Raw genomic sequence first — 22,341 nt, 5'->3', positions numbered from 1 at the left:
TCTCTGCGTTAGCTTCCAAGGTTACAGGCTGTGTCCCAGACACAGCAGGAGAGCTAAAGCCCTCAATAGCACTGATATGTTACTGGATGAAAACCCAAGTCCTAACCCTGTAAGCCCTGAAACACGTGAACAGACTCATCGACATCAGAGGAAACATTCCACATTTAAGCACGTGCTGAAGCGTTTCTCAGAAGGTTGCACTCAACTGCCTAATTTCATTATAGAGATACTTGGCAATGAATATCCAAAGGTACTAAATGGTTGGATATGAAGTTATTTCTAGTACCAAAAGGCATCAGTAACAGCTGTCTGAGGTCACAGACAAGCAATTACACCCAAATCCCTTTAACCCTTTAAACATTTGCATTCCTTTTCCTTGCTTTCATCATCTGAAGAAACACCAGGTACAAGAAAGACCATCCTGCAGTTCTCCAGTAGGCCAAGCTCCTGTTAAAGTCAACCGAAACGTGGGGATAGAAGGCCCTACTGAGGGCCTCCAGAGGTTGCACAGGGATGATCAACTGATAGTTGACAAGGACAGGTTCTTCTCTCAGCAGTGAAATGAAGACAGCCCTGTAAAAATCTCTTACCGAACCTAAAGAGAAAAAAGAGAAATATTTTTTTTAGACATTCATATTCATGTGACAGGATACACACTTTGCTAGAGCAGAAACTCCTTCCTGCAGTGTTTAACGTCATGTTTACAAACATCTGTGATTTTTGCACAGGCTGCTGAAGTTGCTGCATGGCCAGTATTTTCCTGCCTACTAATAGTAGCCCTTGCTGGGCAGAGCTCCAGCTCCAGCCTGCGAGTGAAGGGCACAAGAGTGCACCTGAATTTTGGCTTGCAGACGAGAAGCGTTAAGGGGGCTGTGCCAGGCAGTCAGCCCGCAGGCTCCGTGGAAATGCCTGGACCACAGAAATGAGACATTTGGCCTGTCAGGCTTAATCAATAGGACCTGGATCACAGCAGAACCAGGTTCTTACCACTGAATTTCTAAACAAAGCTGTGCACTGGCCGCAGGTGCTTACTTGCTGCACTCAGGTGTTTAGCAATTTGCGGGTTTTCGTACGTGCTCCATCTGCACTGGCCGTGTGGAAGAACACTGCACTGATTACAAGGCAGCGCATTTACAACAAACTCCTTCACGTCAATCCGCAGCCATAGAGCACTGCAGCATCAAAGGCACAGCCCTTTGCTGTTAATGCTCACACCCAACATCTCAACTCCATTCTGAGCTGTTTCCCTTATATAAAAACCCAATTTTGGCAGAAAGGTCCTGAGTAGAACAGGCTCTCTGAACTCTTCCAGGGGGTCAAAGAGTCAGGGTAAGTTGTAACGATCCAGTGCCTGCTGCAGCATTCAGATGCTAATCTATGTCTGCAATGCTGAGGGATAGCCTGTCTTTGGAAGACACCTCTCTTACCCAGTTTCAACTATTAGTTAAATGTTAGATTAATACCTTCCATCCTACCTACACAAAAAAAGTACCTCTCGAAGCCTGGATCAGTCCAAAAAATAGGTGTAGCCTAAGACCATTTGTCTTATTGTAGAGCTATAGTTGTCTATACTGGAATGTGTTTTAAAGCTCACACTAGCAGCTAAAATACATCTTAAAACATAAAAGGATACCAACCACCTGAACTGTGAGGAACATTTGGGACACAAGAAATTCTAGTATGTGGAATTGGCTACTAGATGCTTGAGGAAAACTGGTTGGGGCCCTTTAATAGCAGCAGCCATCCCCACCTCCCCAGCAGGTGCCATTTCAAATACATTTCAAGTACACTATCAACAAGCAGGTTTTGTGGTTGTATTAGAATATCCCACTGATAGAGATTCTGAGACTCCAGTGAAACCATGAGGAGGCAGCTGGACACCAGCTCTTTCACAGTCAGAACTGGGGCACAGATTCCCCTTTGGCATGAGCACAGCCCACCAGTGCCCCTGGGGAAGGAGGAAGTGTCGTGCTTACTTTATTGGAGGGACTTCATCTATCCTGTTTCCCAACTGTGATTCATGGGACTTGCTCCTCGTGAGGGTTGGAAAGTTCGGTAGCAGCTGAAAAACCTTCCGGCAAGGGGGAGGAGGAGTCCGTGGTGGCTTCAACTTATGCCGTCTCTTGGCTTGAGGAGTGGTGGGTGGAGTGATGGTGATGCTGTGAGGAGTCCTTGGCGTTAACCTTCCGCTGTGTGCGGGGAATGCAAAAGGGTCCAGGAGATTTTCTGCATAGATAGAAGGTCCGTGACTCGAGGCAAGTGAATCTGCAGATGGGATTGTAGATACCGAGACGGAGCGTGGCTGCTGGCTGCTGCCCTTGGGAAGGTGCAGTGCGGCGGGCGTCCACGCGGGCCCGGCGGAGCAGGGCGATTCGGTGGCGGTCGCAGGGCTGTTCTCTCGGCGTGCCTCAGAAAGATTCATCAGCACGTCATCTTTTAACTCCCCCCCTGTTCGCCAACCGTAGAAACATTAGTGACTGATTAGAAAGAAAAGCCAAGGCATATTCACACACCCCATCGTGCTGCTTTAGGCTGTAAGGTGGGGTTTTTCCCCACTCTGCACCTAGCCAGGGTGCAAGCCTCACTTCTCCTCCCCTGACATCCATCAGCTAAATCACCTTTACAAGGAGAATGGCAGTAACTACCCTTCTTTCCTATCTGTAGCTCTGTAGCTAAAATTGGGTCCTATGTTCTAAAATGGGCTGAGTTTTAACAGATTGGGGCCCTGCTGAAGAATGTGGGATATACGTACCTACATGAAACAGGCGCCCACATCCCACCACAAACCTACGTGGATTTGGTGCCAATCTGTTTAGACAACTCTGTACCTCCAGCCTGGCACCCTGTCTGCTTTTAGACTGGTCCTTGGTAAAAAGAAGAAACTATTTTCTGTTAGCCAACAGAGCTGCTAAACACCACTTAAACTGAGAAAGGCCATTACATTGGAAACAGGGACTATCTAGGAGCTCCTGATACTCATGTGGCCACTTTTCTCTCTCCTACACGTAACCAGTGCCTGGAGCTCCCCTGGCACCCGGAGCGCCGGGGCGCTGCTGTTCCATTCCAGGCGGCTGCAGTGCTCGGCACAGAGCTGCTGCGTTTGTTCAGACAGTGTTAGCTAGAGCTGCCCCAGGGACAGACAGCTGGACAAAAAAGAACCACCACATCCTGCTGCAATGCCTGGCACTGCAGTTCCGAAAGGTCCAGTACTGCCTGTTGACCAATTCTGGGTATAAACGGGAAAAAAAAGTACAAAGGGCTGCAGGCAGCAAAGCGGGAACACACAGATTATTGGGATAATTTCAGAGGCTTAACTCATCAGGATAACGCTCTGGCTTAATTTTAAGTATGTCCTTAATGACTTAAATCAAGGTGAAAAGTCAAAGCTTCAGGGCCTGACGTCCTGTTGACCAGTGAGTGGTTGAAAAAAGATCATATACCTGGATTTTTAAAAATGCCATTTCTTTTTAATAAGTGGATGTCATGACTTCTGAACAATGGTTGGTTTTGCCACGGTATGGCTGGGAAATATTTGACAAGCCAGGACAAGAAAGATTAGAAAAAAGGAAATATGAAACTGAGCTGTTTGCTGACTTTTCCATTAACTAATCTTTATGATTTGCAAATGGTGTGAACTGTCATAATACCAACAGGAAACATCACCTTTCGGTGCCAGATTGATAATTGCTACAAAGAAAGATCTGATGCACGTTAGTACCAGCGTGCTGTGAGAAACACTCTCGCACAAGCAGACTGTACAGTGCCTTTGCAAGTAGCCTGGGGAGGACGGTGAAGCAGCACTCTGGGAATCCTGAGCTTGACTGATCTTAAATAACTTGGTCAGATCCATGTGCATGCTGAACACACGCATTTCTAATTCCACAGTACCCTTGTTTCCATAAGTTCAAGGTAAATCAGGGTTCTTTCCAGCTCTTGAATCTGCTGTTGGAATGTGGCTAATGATTCAATCAGTCCTAGCAATCCAAGAGAAATAGCAGGAGGCGAGAGGTTTTAAAGAGAAGTGAATCAGCTGGCACGCCACGAGCTATGCAGCAGTAAAGGGTTGTTAGAGCAATGCTCTCCTCTTCCAAAGCACAGAGCCGAACGATACTTGGGCTTCTGGGCAAAGTAATGCCAACCAGAATTACATCTTCTCTCTCAGCTGGCAATATCTGGGGAAGGGATTACCTACAAGAAACCTGGTTGGATTCATTAGGTCAAGGCTATGTGTACTGAATGATGGAGGATTAACTAGAGCATTAGGCACAACTCTGAACAGCGAGGGAATCAGGATATATTCTGCTGAGCAGGAGAGAGATTTCTACATACATTCATTTCCATTCATTTATTTATTTGACATGCTGTCAAAAGCAAATCCAATCCCCAGCTCTAGATGTGTCTGATCACTGCAAAATCATGTACATCCAAGAGCCACAACCTGACCCTGGTTACAGAATGTACCCAAAGACATTCTCTAGCGTTTTTTTGCAGATTGTCTCATATGAAAGGAAGCAGGATGGGGGCTGGGTTGCCCAGAAACTAATTCCACAGAACAACAAGGCAGCCTGTACCTGATGCAGTCACCTTCCGTAAGCAGCTCAGGGCCCCATTGAGCCTGGAGCACTCCTCATCTCTGGCACCACATCTCTTCATCGTTTCTTTCACCTTGGACTCATTCATTTCTAGTAAGGCATCTAAGGTTAGCTCCTCTGGTATTCTCTGCAGAAAAACAAGATGATACATTTTTTTTTAATACACATATATAAATAAGACCGTCACTAGTTATTCTGACGTACTTTAAATAGCACCACTGTCTCACTGCCTGGTCTGACTCATGATTTACTCGTTTTGGTAGCGCATCTCTCAGGAATCACTGGGTCAGGAACGACCACGTGGCAGATTCGGCAGCGCTCCGCAGCTGCTCTCCCCTCCCCACATCACGGGAGACCAGGCGTATGCTCGACTGTGCTCGCTGTCACTAGGATGTTATGGTTGTTCTCTGGTATTTAAGTTAGGATTAGAGGTGACTGAAATATTCTTCTCCCCTTGTGGAACGTTTTCACTCAGTGTTTTTGAAAAGTTACTAATGAAAGTTTAACTTTTTAATTAAAAATAGCGCTCAAAAAGAAAACAGGCCTAAACCCGAAAAAATGTCAGATAAAGATGTTTGGCTTTTCAGTAGGGAAGTCAAAAGTAAAAACAGTGAGGAAAATTACATCTTTTGTTAAAAAAAAAGAAATGTTTTGACAAAGAGATAGCGACCTCCTCTTCAAGCAATTTTTCCTTCATTAGAGAACCAGCCTTGCGCGTATCTTGCTTGGAAAGCTATTTGTGCAGAACTCCTCGTGCGTCTTAATACACCAAAGCCCCCAAAGTGATAAGGTTTAGATCAGGCAGACACAAAAGATACAAGAGACTGGAAAGCATGAAATGATCTGGTATTTCCTGACACAGAATTGAGCTGTGGCACTTCTCTCCCCCATTCAAATGTTTCCAGTGTAAGTCTGCAGCAATTGTGGTTAATAAACAAAACCAGGATATTTAGCCCAGATACCCAGGAATTTCCCTGAAAGTTTTGCCTAAGCAAACCTTACTGCTGCCTACTCTCACAATGAGATCACAAATTTCACAATATTTGGCCTCTTTCCTAAAGTTTTGACCCCTTGAATCAAGCTATAGAAAAGGGTTTCAACTTTTATTTGAAGGGGAAACTCAGAAGTGTGTCTCACTGTTTGGAGAAACAAAAACCTCGAAATCCTCTAGATTCTTAAACCCTGTTTCTGATTCTAAATCAAATTGGAACGTTGTTGAATGTCCTTTAACAATGGCATCTTTCTTAATCCAGGCTCATGCCTTTGAGATCTGATGCATGACTTTTGATTTTAGCTGTGACAGTGCTAGAAACAGCCCCAAACTTTGGAGCTTTGTAGGTAGTAACACAAAGAGTAATCACATAGTTTCCATTTTTAGTAACTGTTGCATGGAGCAAAGAAAAAGAATAAATTAAGAAAGGGCAGATGTCTAAGAAATGCATCCTGCATCTTCTGTCACATGCCCTGAACCGGATGAAACACAAAACACAGCTGACTCAGGGAGCGGCCAAGAATTTAAATGAGCAGTAAGCACAAAGCAGGTCCATAGTAGAGCCGGAGTTCAATGAAGTTTGGGTAAATTTTCTTGTTATTCTATAATTAATATTAGCAGAATAACAAAAGCACAGATATCCCAGCTGATGCTGGGTATTAGCAGTCATTTTTCTGCACACCTGCACCACCAAGACGCAGGAGTAAGACTGCCCCAAAAAGCTTGTTGCTGAATGATCTCCCCTCGGATAAACGTAGGAAGCACAAAGACCCCAGTGAAAATGCAGTGTGAAGTCTGCCCTCCTGGGGTTCCCAACCTGATCCTGGGCTCCAAAGGACAGAAAAACCCAGGGCTTCAGATCATCCATGCTGAAACTGGAATGGGTTTCTACAACTCAAATATTCCATCACGAAGCCAGTACAGGTTTGCTCAAAGAGCCCCAGCCAAGCTGGGCTGGTAACAACAGAACCAAATCAAGTCTTTCATATAGTTAGTGATTTCCCCAGCACCCCCTGAACTCCCCTCCCCTGCCCGCAGCCGGCAGCTCACAGAAGCAGCTTTGTTTAGCGGTATCACAAGGGCGCTCTGCCACGCAGGACACCAGCCTCGCAGCCACACAGGCAGCTCTGAAAGGGACAGTGACTGGGGGCAGGCGTGGAGTCAGTTTTAGTGTAATACGGAAGGAAGTTTTGCTTTCTTTTGCTCCAGTTTTCCCTGGAGCAGGGAAGCTAATGTTTCCCCACTGAGCATAAGGGAAAGCCAATGTCTCTTACAAAAACATTTATCCCATTTCATGCTTTTACACGGTCTTAAGAGTAAGCAGGATTACAGCGATGCCATTCTTGAATTATCTTGAAACATTTCCTCACCCCCACCACTCCCCGCTAAGAAAACAACCCAGATTACACAGCCCCTGTTTTAAGCAGCAGCATCATTCCAGATCCCAGTATAAGCCGCCGAGTCATGTTACCCATTATCACCTCACTTCCCTATCCTTCGCATGACACCAGTGTAACCAGTAACTTATTAGTGCTATTAGTAAGTCAATCAGTAAAGTGGAAGGGATGGAGATTTCCTCGGGAAAGCAAAGCTTTCCCACCACAGCTAGTTCCGTAGCCCCGACTTCAAATGGCCAGCGCAAGCAGCTGGAATGCTCAAATGATCCAACGCCTGCAAGCAGGAATCTCCAGCTTTCACTTCTCATTTTCAAGCCTTCCTGGTTGTGGAGAGAAACCTTGAAAACGATTTTTAAAAGATGACAAAACGTTCCAAAGTACTGATCTTTTTAGAAGCATTAGGGCATTTTTTCCTTCATCTCCTTCATCTGCAGGACCCAGTCACCACACAGGGCTTGCTCACCCCTAAGCTGACTGGTTTCACTTCCTCAGGCAGGCCTGTGCTCTGCACCTCAATGGGTGGGCTGCCGTGAAAAGCTGCAGTGGCTCACACACGGCACAACTGAGCAGCAAGGGCAGCCCCAGCTATTCGCTGCAAGCTTGGCTCTGCATCCCTGGCACGATCGCGCGCAGACACACACCCTGACAAAGGGTCCAGCCTGCTGCTCGCCTGTCCCCTTCCCAGGCCTGCACGTAAAGTCCCTTTTGCTCAATAGTTTAATTTTAGAAAGACAGAATAGCAAGTTGTAGGAAAGTCTAAGCACAGAAAAGGAGATTATATTTAAACAATCCCAGTGACCTTGAGCTGGGAGAGCTCAGACTTTCTGAACCTGCTGCCAGCCCCCATGACACGCGACAAAAGAAACAGCCTTCAAAGCGGGGGGAGGGAGGGAAAGTAAGAGGCTTTCTTTAAACAGCCACTCATGTGCTGCACATATGTGGTGGCTTAATATAAAACTGGTCAACCTGATCCCTGTAAGACTGGCCTGGTATGATTTAGCTCTGTGTTAGCCCCCAGCCAGTGTGATGGTGATGAGGGTCACTAGTTCAAGATGGCTCTTAAAACAGGTTCAGTTGCTGCCGATGCTCTGGCTCAGCTGTTGAGCTGGGGGATTGCTGTCCCGCGCAAAGCGCCCTCACTGTGTCTGTCTCAGAGGAGCATGCGGTGGGCTCCAATCCCCTCGGTGCAAGTGAAATCTGGGCCCTTGCAAAGGGGTTACTCTGTCTTCAGCACCAAGGGTGAGAGATGTGGGTCCGACAGACCTCTCTACCTGCTTCTTTGTAAGTGATGTGGCTTTAAGAAAGTACAGCTTAAAAAAGTGCAGATTAAAGACTTGCATTAGGGCCAAGCTAAGTACCATCCCTGGGCACACCTTGCCTTGACTACAGAATGACAGGGGAAGCTGCAAGATAGTCAGATACTACTCTAATAATAAAGTCAGATTAAAAAGAGCGGGAGACAGAACCTGCTTTCAGTCTTTCAGCACCTCAAAGCTGCCAGCAAAATCGAAAGCCTTACTCACCACACATTGCTCAGCAGAAGTGATGCTAAAAAGCCCAAACCAGGAAATTATTCCTCTTGACAATAGGTTAAGAGGACTTTTCTACAAAACCCTCCTGCTTATCAGACAGACAGACTGCGCACTTCATGGTACACATGTTTAAAAGAGAGAAAAGTAAATCACAGTGTACCCAAGAAGCCATCCAAAGGTTATTCTCAATTAGTCAGGGTGAAGAGTTCACAGCAGTCTTTAATCTTGTCTGGTGTCCAACTTAAATCCCTGAAACATGGCAAAAACGCTGGTATCTAACACAACGGATGGGTTATTTTCAGTAAAGATTCCTCCCTGCAGATAAGCCCTAGAGCTAATGCTGCTGCTGGCACTCTGCAAAATCAACCTGACCTGCTCCTCCACCCAGTAGACGTGGCTCTTCCTAGGAAGCCAGGCGGTTGTCAAAGCCCCAGACACCTCCTCTTCAATCAATACATCCCCTCTCCATCATCCTCCCGCAAAGCAGCAGATGCTAGAGGAGAAAGCCCATTACATAAGGTGCTTAAATTCCCACTGATAGCTCTAAGCAAAGCATGTAAGGATGCTCTTAAGAACATCTTGTGCCTGCTAGTTGTTATTTTGCTCGGGTTTTCTGGTGTCTAGTGAAGAAGGTACTGAAAAACTGTTTTATTATTGAATTTCTGGAGATTTATGGGCATTCTGGAAAGCCTCTCACATGAACTTTCTAGCTTGCATTAAGCTGTGAGTATACGCAGGCCATGGTTTCACGTAACATCTCCCCCTTCACTGTCTCTCCTCTCACACAACAGGCGGGCTGAGAGGAGCTGACAGTCTCCGGGCGTTCCCAGTCGGTTTGCTCTCTATGGACAGGAGAGCTGCTGTCACTTGCTACTTTTCTGTGGGAAGACAGACGTAGGGTTTCACTGCAGTTCCTGAGGGGTAGCGTGAGCCTCGTGCTGCCCTCAAGCCATGACCCGTTCCCAGTGAACGCGGCTGCAAGGGGCACCTGGACCCCTTGGCAAGGGAAGGGAAACCTGGCAGTAATAAAGAGTATTTTCCAAGAGCTGTTTACACTGGGGAGGGGCCTTCAGCTGGAACATAGCGATGGAGTTTTAGATCCAGGAAGCCTGCAGGACAGAGGTAATTTGCATGCACACAATTAGCACATTCAGGATCTCTGCTATCTGGCAGTCCAGCCAGAGCTTCTGCTGCCAGACCCATGGAAATCCCCCGCAAACAGCCAAAGTCCTCAGTCTGTTCAGGCAGATATGCTGACAGAAAAAGATGAGAGGATACAGCTGTGGAAACCCGATAGGTTTAGGCAGACCTGTCTCTTCTGTTCCCCCAACCAAAGTAAGGATGCGCACACATAAACCCCAGGCTTCTCCTCCAGCGACTGACGAGCACGATCTACTACAAGCTAGATCCCCATCCGTGCAAGTACAACCATCTGCCGTGGTCTCACAGCATCAACCCTGTGCCAATGTCTCATCCTCTACAGATTTCCACAGGGGCAGCAGGAGAGTCTTGGCAGACAATTCCTACTCAAGGCACGAGCCTTTCCTGCTCTGTTCCTGTGCCAAGCGCTGTCCTTGGCTTGCTCAGGAACCACCCTCGACTACTTGCTAAAAAAGTAGGTCTTTGGCATAAATGCCACATGGGGAACGAGACAAGTTTCTCAAGCAAACAGGAGGTATTACAAAAAAAATACACATTAGGAGTCAAATACATTCCCCAAATGGAACAGCCATAAACCAGACCCTAGCACTGTTTCACCTGCCCCCACGGAGTCTCCCTGGTGGCAAAGTTCTGCTCACAGGCAGCAATCACGGGGACAGGATTTGCCCCTCCCTGTGCCTGACAGTTATCTACTCTAAAAACAGCTTTCCAAACTTGACTGACTGGAACCCCTGCCACATGGTGAGCAGGGCTGGTTCAGACATGCTTCAGAAGATGATAAGGAGATAACTATGTTCTTAAGTTACTTTTTAAGATGGTGACAGGTTATACATGGGAACAAATACAATAGTTATGTTTCTGGGAAGAACAATGTTAAAGGCAGAGAGGATTTTTTTCTGTAGTAAAGAAAATAAGTGAATAGATATTCTTTTAATCTCTTCTTTTTGGTAGATATGCCCCAAGCCCAGAAGCCAGTAAGTAGCTCTACAAGAGACCTCTTCCATCAGCCTGAGTGGGGACAGCACTCTGCTCACATCCTCCTTCCTGCCCACTCCCCCCTCAGTTCCTGACTCGGACTCTCAAGGGGAGCAGGACAACCCAGACCAGTACATTTTTCTAGGTCCATTTTCAGATCAACTTTTACCCACTGCAGACCACTACACAGCTTAAATGTATCTTCTGTCCGTACAGTTCCTTGTCCTGTCTTTTCTAGTTCTCAGTCCAAGTATCTATTTTCCCAGTTTCAATCCACCATATTTAACCATTTTCGCATCATTCTTGGTATTAAACTACACATACACAGAGCTAATCAATCTCCAGGACTCCTATCCAAAGCCAAGGACTCCAGCACTTCCTAGTAAAATACTTAAAAGTTACAGAGCAGTATTAGCCCAGCTCCAAAGCAGAGCCTGTCCACACTAGCCACCGTTTTCTGTAGTAAAAATCTGTCTGGCAACTGATTAGAGGAACAATAACAAAGAAACAGAAATAGCCCAAGTTGGAGTGGGGGTTCAAAGTTTCCTCACCCCTCAGAATTGTGTACTGACAGAGAGCAAACAGGACCACAGACTCGAAGCTGCTATCCCCACCTACCTCCAAGCCTGCTAGGTCCACACAGAGCAGCCCTTTCACTCCACGCAGCACGACTGGCTGACTGTTACCCATGTTCACTGGAGTTTTAGCTGTTGCCCAGCGCCATAAACAGTGCATTGTTATTACTATAATCTCTTCCAGAACTAAAGGATTTTACAAGCAGTCATTATTCTTGCTTTAAATATAGGTTTTCAAAGAAAGAAAGGAGCCCGACAACAAGACAGCAATTACAACAGCAAGAGCTTTCAAGCTTCACAATGTCTAGAGCAAGTCACTGAGCAAAAATAGTCTTCACTCTGGACTGGAGGAGTCAGCAGATATTCTAAATTAGAGCCGGTGCTCTATTTCTGACAGGAGAGCCTGGGAGCTTCTGTGCTTCCCTGCATGGCAGCTTTATTTGGGAGAGGACTGGGGGAGAGAGAGGGGAGGAAAGAGGGAGAAAAAGAGCATTGTTTCTGAGCTAAAAAACCTCGTGCAATTAGGCTGTTTTTCAAAGGTGTTATGTCACAGATTAGCACAAACTTGAAATACTCCCTCCAGCAACGTTAGAAATCCAAAGGGAATCAGAACCATTTAAAAAAACAAAAAACCATGAACTGCGGCCTTTCTCCTGGTTTGCTCCTGACAAGCAGGAGAGCCCTCCTCCCGCACGCACCTCCTGCGTCCTACCTGCCGTTTCTGTTTCAATCTCCCAGCTGCCCAGGGAAGGGCCCTGCTGCAGTTGTCCCAGACTCTACAGCTACTTGGCAACTTCTCCAACTAGTTTCAGAGCCTAAAGGTCTCAAGAAGAGAGGGCTGTGTGCCGAGCACAAACACACGATTACAACATTTGTGGGGTTTTCCTTCTCTCTGTAGCACTTTTTGGAAGCATTAAGAAGGAGACCCAGTATGCCGATTTCAGTTTTACAGTGAGCTGACGGTATCTTAGAGATAAGGCGTGTACCTTGTACAGCAGCCACAGAACCAGGCAGGGCACTCGTGGCCCCGTTTTTACTGTCTGACCTACTCAGCCATCTCTCTGCAAGCTCCCCAACCACCTCCCTCCCCAGTCGTGTCGCAGGCAACGTGCGTAAAGCTAAGGGAAACCATTATGTATTTCTTAATAACTAACCTATTAAAGCTCCTTCTGTCAGTGATTTCCATTTGGAAAGCATTCAGCTGAAATGAAGTTTACATGCTCTATGAAATCTAAGCACCAGCAGGAATGATCCCATGATACCTGTCACATTGCTGAAAGACAACTCACCACAGCCAAACATCTTCCCTGCACTGTCTGCTGATGCCGGGGCCACAAACACCAGCAGCATTGCTGTTTTCTAAGCAGTGAAATACCAGCACAAAAAAAAAAAAAAAACAAAAAAAAATTACTGCAAGAAGAGAGCAATTAGTTTATTAGCCCAGCTATTTCCATTTCCCCCAGATTACAGCCTGTTCCAGCATGCCTACTCAAAATAATTTTAATGACCCAATGGGTGTTGCAGTTCTCCTGTCCAGTTAATATAAATGCTACAGAAGCTGTCTGCAGCTGCATGAAATGGACGCACAACTTTTAAATTTCTCTGTGATTCTAAATGTATGGGTGTTTTTTAAATGTTTTGTACACCTCTTACATTTCTGTCCCAGAGAACAGAAGGAACACAATTCATTACACTGGTCATTGCTTGGGAGGGGGCAGCAAGAGAGAATGAATAAAAATAATAAACAGCTGGAAAACGTTCTCTTCCTGCCTTAGACCAAAACCGAATTTGTTCACCCTTTTTAGTGACCACACATACGGAAGGGCAGTCTCAACCCTGTTTGCTCCCTGAATTAGCAGGATGTGGCAGATTTGAACTGTCCACCTCCCTCCCTGCTTCCTCCACCCGTTCTCTTCACCTCTTCCCTTCCCCCAGTTCTGCAGGCATCACAAAGGATTTAAAAAAAGAGCTACAAAGACATTCTTTTAGGCTCAGGCAATTCCAGTAACCTTAGAAACCAACAATAGTTGGGAGCCTGGCAGTTTGGCCACAGCAACAGGCTGCTTTTCTGTTCTCTCATTGTCACCGCTGCACCTTTAGCTGTGCTACCCACAACCCTGCCGGGCTGGAAGGCGATAGCCAGCATCCCATTCAAAAGAAACAGTAGTAAATAAAAGGAACAACTCGGTCCTCAACTCATCCTATTTCACCAGAGTCTGCTTAGTTACATCAGGGCCAAGTTGAAATAACTTCCATGGAAATTTGCTGAATTTTTCACTCGGGCAGATTCCTGCTGAAGTCAAAGAAAATTTTTGCTTGTGTAAGGATCAAAGGAAACTGAACTGAGAACACTGTGATCTGGCCTGCAGAGCCAAAAATGGGAAAAAGAATGGAAAAAGCCTTTTCTGCTCTGTTTAGCCATCAGCAGACTGAGCTCTACTTCTGTTGCCATTAACGTTACACTGAACTCAAGTGTCCCCAGTACAGAACAGCATGGGGGAGTCACCACTCTCCAAACCCAAGGAAACAATCTGCTGTCAGTGCCCTGGAGTTCCCAGTAACCACCTAAAGACAGCTGGGATTTCAGGCTCCTCTTCAAAAAAAAAAAAACAAAAAAACAAAACCCACAGCCCAGAAAAAGAGGTGTCAGAGACAGGAGTGAGGGGCCTTGGCTTATCTGGTCATTTCTGATTCCAGCAGAAATGTCAGATTATTCTTTGCAGTAAAGAGGCTTCCAGTGATCTGCATGTTAAGAATTAAACTGTAAAGATCAGAAGGAGCCATGGTCTGTGAGCATGAACAGCTGATGCCAGCCACCACAGAGAGACCCCAGGAGAGTTACTCATTCCATTCTTTTACACTGATGCAATGCGCTTTCGTATCAGTTTGAACCACAGACTTTACACTTGGGGGGGGGGGGTGTGTGTGTATAAAATGAAAAAACCTCTCTTGTTTCTGAGCAAAGACTCCCAGCCAGTCAAAATCCAGATCAAAACCCCCCTGGCCCATTACTGGGTTTCAATCCATTTGATTTTGTTGTCTAAGTGCTGTGTGAGGCTACACAGTTTCAAAACCATCAGTCTGGGACAAACTTGTAAACCCTGACCCCTTCTGCTAGTCTAAGTTTAGAGGGACACAGTGCTACTGGCTATTTTTGGATCTCCACTACTTCATAATTGTGGCGTGTATGCTTTTAGAAATAAATAGGCTGTAACAACTCAACATTTTTGTTCATTTATTGGATATGTCAGTGCATGGAACTGTAACTCATTCCTTTTGTGGCTAGTACAGGACAGAGAATAGAGTAGGGAACAGTGGTGTTACTATCAAAAGGCAGTCACGATCAAGTTACGGCGCCATTCTCAGACCTGGCAGGCAGGAGAGGAGGAGGTCCTGGTAAGGCAGTACCTTTGTCTCAGTGTGTTGCTTCGGGTGCCATTAGGAGAAGATCCCTCCTAACTCTGGGAGGAGCACGAAGGGAAGGGAGTGTTTCAGCACTCCCGCCGAGTGAGAGGAAGCACCCTGGCACCAAAGGCCCCTCTGCAGGCCCACCCACTCCCACCTTGCTGGAAAGTAAGTTGTGGAAAGCAACTTAAACCCAGCAGGCAGCGGGGAACGAAGTGAAAGGGCAGGAAGGTTCTGTGCTGAGGGCTGTCTTGCCCTTACCTGTACAACTTCTTTCCTGACATTGACAATGTCCAGCCAGTCATTGAACCTTGGGTAGCTGTTGAGCTCTGCCGTCCGGTCATTCAGGGGCACGCTCAGCTTGCACTGCCGCTGTCTGTGGATGTAGTCAATCAGCTTCACCTGTTGGGATCCAGAAAGCAAACAGTTGAGTTCCGTGGGATATGCTGTCACCTTCCCAGGCAATGCTTGTACAGCACCTGGACAGAGGGATGCTGGTTTGTTTGCTTGTTTGGGCTCTTCCATTATATAAAAATACCATACTCTTACAAGCAGAAAGCGTTTCCCTCACACCCAGCACCTTTACTCTTCAAGCAGAAGGCAGGACCCTGCAGGGTGCATCCTTGCAGGACTCTCTCTAAACCCCTATCAACAGAAGCTCTGCGCAGAGGCTGGGTGTCATGCCAAAACACCAAAGGGCATCCAAACCACTCGCAACCATGAATTACACTCAGTTTAAAGGCACGGCACGTGTACACGCAACCTCATCCTGCGTTGCTGTGGGTACTGCCAGTCTAACCTGCAGGACAATCTGCCTGCTTGTCCACCGGCCCCGCATGTTTGTTGTATTCTCTCACATCTGCCCTTCATTTGGGCTAGAAGATCAGGGAGGCAGGAATAGCCAACATACCCAAACACTCTGAGACCCATTATCTGATGGGCATTTCTATCACAAAATCAACATTAAAAACAATGATCTTAAAAGAACAAAAGTTCAGGCAGTTGGACTAGATGATTGCTGTAAGTCTTCTAGTCTATTCTGAAGTTTTATTCCAAAGCTTTTATCTCCTGGCCACCTCATGCCAAGCGCACTACACAGAAACCTTTACTTTAGGTTTCTGTGTAGTGCACAGAAAAACAAAATGACAAGAAGGAGTATTATTTGTGCCTTATGTTTGCTTATCAAAAAGAAAATATTCTCAAAAGATTTCTCACTATGTCACACATTCCCATGGGGCAGACTTAAGCTTCAAAACCTTCCTAACAAAACAATGCCTCAAAGCAAGTGAGTTGATCCGTGATTTAGAAACCAAAACATGTTCTTAGTCAACAAATTTTAGCATTTGGGACAAGATCAGACTACAAATGTAAAGGAAAAAACAAACACAGCTTCTCTGACTGCTATAGTATCTATGTCTCCTCTTAAATTTCTGCTCAAAATATTTTTGGTCTATATATCTGAATGATGCTATACATGACTTGGATGCACAACCTCAGTTACACATGGGGAAGAGTTAGATCACCTCCTCCCTCCCCAGATAAAGGCTACGTCAGGTTTTACAGGGAAAATAGATACTGCGTTTGATCTCAACTGAATGACCCCCATATGGAGCATAATGCTTCTGGCCTGCTTAGCAGTTTGGGAAAGCTACTACTTTGTAATAACTGTCCTAGAACAAATGCAGATTCTTCCTTGGCAGTACAGGGGAACCACTTGTCTTGTTTTAAGGGGGAAATTCTTTCTACCTCTCATCATGTTTACTGTGACCCAGTCCTGCAGAAGTAAAACCATGAGGTTGATCAATGCGCTCGTACACACCACCCTGTTAAATCAGCAAGGCTCTGCAGAGGATAACAGCAGAGCATGCACAGAAACACAGGCAACCATAAACAAGCACTGAGCAGGAGGTCCTGTACTTGCAGAGGGGGACTACACTCTGACATTGCTAATTCCATTCTTTTCAAATGGCTGATGAGACCCTGTTTCTAGCTACAGTCACAATTTCCTGGGACTTGAGCCGCTGTGGGCCTCAGTTTTTGCATATGGCCAGAGATGGGTAGTCAAGAGTGGGGAAAGCCCTGTAGGCCACCCTTGGGATGGCAACGTCTGACTAAGTGACCCCACCTCAGTGCTGGAGTCCAGCACATCCAGTTGGCTGTTTGTGGCTGAAACTTCAGAACTAAGCTATTTCCAGGGGAATGGAATGAGCACACAGACCACTTGTGCTGCAGCCCCCAACCCAACCACCGCGCTGGGTGTTTCTGGAGGTTGGCTGCATTCTCACAGCAGAGCCGCCAGTTCTGTGCCATGCAGAAGGCCGGCAGCTGTTGATAAGGCATTTCCAGCTTGTGCTTCCCTGTGAAGTTAGCCAAGGGCTTTGTTTTATGAGCCATCTGACGCCTCACAACTATCAGGTATAACAAGTTTGTCTCTGCCCACACACTTTTGAATCCAGACACCATGAAGTTTGAGATTTATCAAAAAGTGGGTTAATACAAGGGATTCAAACTCTTCATGTGATGAACACAGAAAGGCCAAGCGGTCCCACTCCCAGGAGAGGCAGTTGTGCAGTCAAGGGACTGTCATGTCCTGGAAGACTCAGCCACCCCTTTGCATTTACACTCTGACCCCTCAGCTGAAACCAGAGGAACCTTTCACCCATAACTTCCTAACATGGCTTTGGAGCATAAGACCTAAAAGAAATTACCTTGGAAATCCCAGTCAGTTTTCTCAGTCTCAGTACCTCTTTTTATAAAAAGGGGATGATAGCGCTTCCTTTTTTCCACCCTCGGTCAGCTCTCCCTCGCCAGAGCCAGGCTGCAGAGCAGAGCAGGGCAGGCGGTTCCGCCGCAGCCAGCTGGGCTCCCAGGGGCTGGCGATGGGCTCGGCAGAGGCCTGGGCGCCCCCAAAAGTCCTGGGCCTGTACTCTGCGCCAATTAGAGACGAGCCAGCTCGCTCCCTCAGCTTAGTGCCATATGCTAGTGGGACTATGTGACTTTTAAACGCTGCTGCAGCTTGTTCTGCTTGTACCCGTGCTCTTAAACTTGCTGTCAGCTGTGCTCTCCTACACAGTTGCACCTTCAGTTGTACACACCCCTAAATTAAGATGTCTCTGGAGTGCGCGTGCTCTGTTCCCTCAGAGGGAGCTCAGCACAGGCAAGGGGCACGTCTGATGTCATCGCCTGGCTTAGTCATGACCTTCTGCTTTCTCGCTGTCGTACGTATTTTCCCATAACAGCCCATCCAGTGAGCTTTCCTCTTCACAATTGGGCCAGAAATGAGCTTGGAGATGCTGTTCCAAGTACTTTCCTGCTAAGTGCTTGGCTTAAATTTTCTCTGCTTCTCATTGTGCTCCTTCCCCACCTCATGGCGTGGCTTTGTATCACGTACATTCTGACACAGGCCGGCCACCCGGCCCACAGGAGACATGGTGCGACGCTGCAGATCCACCTCCCCTTACAAACAAGTCTGTGCACAGTGGGGGTAACTCCTGTATTAGGGGGGTGGGCTGAAACGCCATCTCCTACAGCTAAAGGCACTGTTCCACAGCTTAGATTGAACGCTATCAGGGATCTTAACTGTGACTTTTGCCTATCCATCCCTTTTCTAACAGGAAAGACCTACATTCTCATCAATAGGGTTTCATTCCACTCAAGATACTTGGTTCTCATTGCTTCCAAACGTATCATGTTTGCATCCTGACTTTTTTCCTCAAAAGACATTAGGGAGGAAGAGGTTAGAATGAGAAGGAGGGACTTTGCTGCGGGTAAAGACAGAATAGTCAAAGCCCTGACAGAAGTGAGGGGAGCACTCCCCTTCTTCTCAAAGAATGGGGGATCTTGGCAACCCACGGGTAGAGTGAGGTTAACCAAGAACAGGGGTTGGGAATGGAGGCAACAGGAGCAACGAAGAACTGGTACGAAGAGAGGGGGAAGGTCCCCTCGTAAGAGGCAGAACGACCAGGCTGCAGGAAGTGTGAGGACTACTCAATACCCCCCAGTATGCCAGAAGTCAGCCTACATAAATCAAAACTATCTTCCCAGCTCTGCAATAGATATGTCCTGGAAAGAAGGAATACTGAAATCATCCAAGCCTTCTCTTTTTTCTGGAGGCCATTCCAAGCAAGGTTCAGTGACGATCTGCACTTTGGTATACAAGCTGCAACCACAAAATCCAGCCAAAGGCAAACAAGTCAGCTGCGCATTTGTAAGCCGCGGTATGTAGAATTCCCAGGGTGCTGTGGTATGTTACTGCTTCTTCCCGCGGGTCACCTCACCCCTTCCCCATTCCTGGGCATACCTCAAGGCTGCTGCGCACCCACAGAAAGAAGCGAGATTGCACAGTGATTTGGAAACTGGTACAGCCAGCCGTGACAGGCCTATGGGTAAAGGTGGCAGCTCGGCTCCTCAGTCGGATTGTAATCTGTTAGTTTAGTGTAGGACCTCCCATCAGGCAAGATTTATTTTCCTGGAAGAAGGATATCAGCGCACTTGCTAAAGCTAAAGCTCCACACTTAGTTACACGTAACACTAAAGATATGCAAATGCCTTAAAAGTAGCACGTGATCCAGTATAAAGATGGGAGCTGCAAGCACTGACCATGGCAAGAAAAGGTGTGGGGATCTGTTTGGAAAACCACAGCTGAAGGCAAGAAGGAATTTTTGTTTACAAACAAACAAACAAACAAAAATAATCACATAATAAGTAAAAGAAGTTACACAAAAAAATGTATGCCCCACATTATCCTATTACAATCTGCAGCACCAGGAGGACAGCATGCTGCCTTGAGGAAGGATGTTCCTGAGGTACAGTCACTATTCTTGCATTCCCCACAGAAGTTCTCACCAATTTCAATGTAGCACCAGAAGCATCACATTTAATGAGCAAGAGAATGGACCTCGTCTCCAGGGAGCTGGACTCCACTCCTAGCTCTGCCGCTGACCTCCTGTCTGACCATGAGCAAATTAAATGTCTCCCCTTCCACCCTGCATGTGGCTCTGCCTGCCTGTACTGCATAAACTCCCTGGAGCTGGCACTGTCTTCAACTATTTTCATGCTGCTTAAAAAAATAAGGGTTCAAATATTTTCACTTGACAAGTCTCATCCATAGCATAAACTTCTAAAGGATACTGCTGGAAGGTACGCTGTGCAGCACAGATTTCAATGTCAAACTTTTCTTCTTCGTTGGGATATAACAAATATATAATTCTCAAAAATGGAAAAGCAATCTGACAGCACTGAACTGAGTATCTCAGATCACCAAGTCTGGTTTTCCCATGATAACTCCTTCGCATTTGCTCTTCAAGTCCAAATTTGTTTTCCCCTAGTCCTATAAATAGTATATTTGCATTCTCTTCCCACCCTACATGCACCACACTTCTCCCCTAGGATGAATTTCATTTTGTTATTTCCTGCCCAGACTTAACTAAACTGCATGGTTTGGCTTTAATAGCTGAGCTGTTGCAAAACCCTTTTCTGAGAATATAATAAAACTTCTGGGTTCAGTGACGCACATGAAAACCCACAAACAACATGCAGGTCTCCAACCACAAACTAGACAGAGAGATAAAGCCAATAGTAAGCTGTTCACTGCCTGCTTGCCAAACGGCACATCCTACTCGTCACAAATGGCAAACCCCACAACAGAAGCAGCGATACTCCAACTGCCTGAAACCCACAGAGATGGGAACGAACGGGAACAGAGACAGGACACGGAGCAGCTGGAGCAAATGGCTGTTGGCAGGGCGTGCTGCAGGACAGCCCTCCTTCCCTCTGGCTGGGGGAGCTGATGGCCGGGACACCCAGTTCTCGTTTGCTCCAAGAACTGCACACGCTGCAAGGTATGCTCCTGGATGCACATCTACCTCCTCCTTACAGCGCTTTTAAAATTAATATCACTTTACAGCATATGTGAGAATCAGGCCCAAGATGTTTAGGAAAAAACTGCCAAGCTTGTACTTTTTTATTTGTTTATATAAAATAAACAGCAGATCTCCTGAGATACAAGTTTGCCTGTATCCATGACCTCAAGCCAATAGTTGGGAGTTTAAACGATGATAAACAAAAAACAAAGACCCACAAGTTCTTCAGCTGCACTTCTGCAGATCTGGCACAAGAAAGCAATGGCATCTGTAAAACTAGTCCACTGACATCAGGCTGCAAAATTCAGCAGTCCTTGGCAAGCAGGGAGACATTGCAAGGATGAACTGGAAGAATTCTGTATTCAGACTGCAACCCAAATATTTCTGACCTCTGGTTAATTGATTAGAAATCACATTCTAACATAATTTGTAAGAGAATGTTAATAGTTATGGTCCCTAATCAAAGAAATTGAGTTTCATGCATTTGCGGGTCAACTATCTCTCAGCTTCTTGTCAGTTATGTTTTATTCATGTTTAGAAAAGTGGCATCTTATTCCATAAGTCGTTAAAAGGCAAACACATTAAACCTACCGCACCTCTGCACTTAGCCAAAACCCAGTCAGGCTGAATTCAATGCAATTGATCCAAATAAACAGGGAGAAGGGAGCAGATAGAACTGTTTGCATTTTTCTGAAGTCTTCCCTAGCTTATTCTCATGCTTTTTATCCACATATCTTGGAATACCCTATAAACACAGCGAGAATATTTTCAATTCACAAAAGAGGGAAACTGAGGCACAGAATGGAAATTGTACATTAAACAACTCGGGGCCAGCCAGAGGGACTGACAGGGACTCTGCTATACCAAAGTGCCAGCCGAGATGTCTTCAGAATATCAACAGTTGGAGACCAAGTTGGATTCAGTCCTACATTTCACAACCAAATGCCATGTTTTCACACTTCCACAAAACTTAGAATGCTCTGCTCACTGATGCCTGCAACTTTTCTTGACTTGAAACATATGCAATGTTTAGAAGAGGGATTTTTGCAATACCCAAAACAAACAATTGTCATTATTTAATCAACAAATCAAGCACATGTTCAAAAGCAGATCATCTTTCTCCTGTCCCAGGAGATGAAATCTCATGGAGTCTGGCAGCGCTTGAAAAGATGATAAATAGGAGCTTACACCAATACTTCCAAGCCTACAACCACTTACTGCCTTGCAATTTAACAAGCCGGTGGCTGAAGTTTTAAAAGGATCAGATCAATGTATGACCCAGCTCTTACATGTGGCTAAGAGAAATGCAAATCATCTATCTTCCTTCAGACAGGAATTAATCAGGAAGGAACTCCTCTATTAACCTCCTGCCAAGAACAGGACCCAGAGGGCAAGGGTGCGCTCTCTGAAGCGTCAGACAATAGCTACTGCTGCAGCAGGACACTGCACCAGCTGCATCAGCATCTCAAACTGCGCGGGAGGTTCTGCACTTCTGCCTCCTGAAACAGAAGGCAGAACTTCTGAACTCAGTTTATCTGCATGGGACACTGGGGAAAGTAAGATGAGTCATTTTAAAGCATCCAGTGAAAGTGGACTCACTTCACACCTTTAGCTGACTCTTATCTGTTTTCCCCAGTGCCATTAGATAGACAAACCCTAAGTCAGACCAAAAAAAAAAAAAGATCTTGAGCAACCTGAGCGCTGAAGAACATAGAAAGGTCAGAATCTGACTTGCCAAATTTGTCTCTTGAAGTCATGCTCGGCAACCATGTGAGAAACTGATAAAGATCTCAGCAACCACTTGGAGACCAGCAGCAATGTGAGTGTACTTCAGGACACCTTTTTCAAAGTC

At 46.1% G+C, this 22,341-nt stretch overlaps 1 protein-coding gene across 1 annotated transcript in view; it reads right to left on the bottom strand.

Moving 5' to 3' along the window:
• The window catches only part of KSR1 (kinase suppressor of ras 1), a 72,251-nt gene that overhangs the window by 19,095 nt on the left and 30,815 nt on the right, over positions 1-22,341 (bottom strand). The window contains exons 2-5 of the mRNA XM_074844797.1: positions 14,890-15,030; positions 4,572-4,719; positions 1,977-2,448; positions 591-595 (exon numbers count right to left, since the gene is read on the bottom strand). Of these exons, the coding sequence (XP_074700898.1) occupies positions 591-595; positions 1,977-2,448; positions 4,572-4,719; positions 14,890-15,030 (766 nt within the window). The remainder of the gene's footprint in view (positions 1-590; positions 596-1,976; positions 2,449-4,571; positions 4,720-14,889; positions 15,031-22,341) is intronic.

The sequence above is a fragment of the Strix aluco genome, chromosome 19 (genome assembly GCF_031877795.1).
Source record: "Strix aluco isolate bStrAlu1 chromosome 19, bStrAlu1.hap1, whole genome shotgun sequence".
Lineage (NCBI taxonomy): Eukaryota > Metazoa > Chordata > Aves > Strigiformes > Strigidae > Strix > Strix aluco.
Note: the sequence above shows the minus strand (reverse complement) of the source record. Positions and strands in the feature narration are given on the sequence as shown.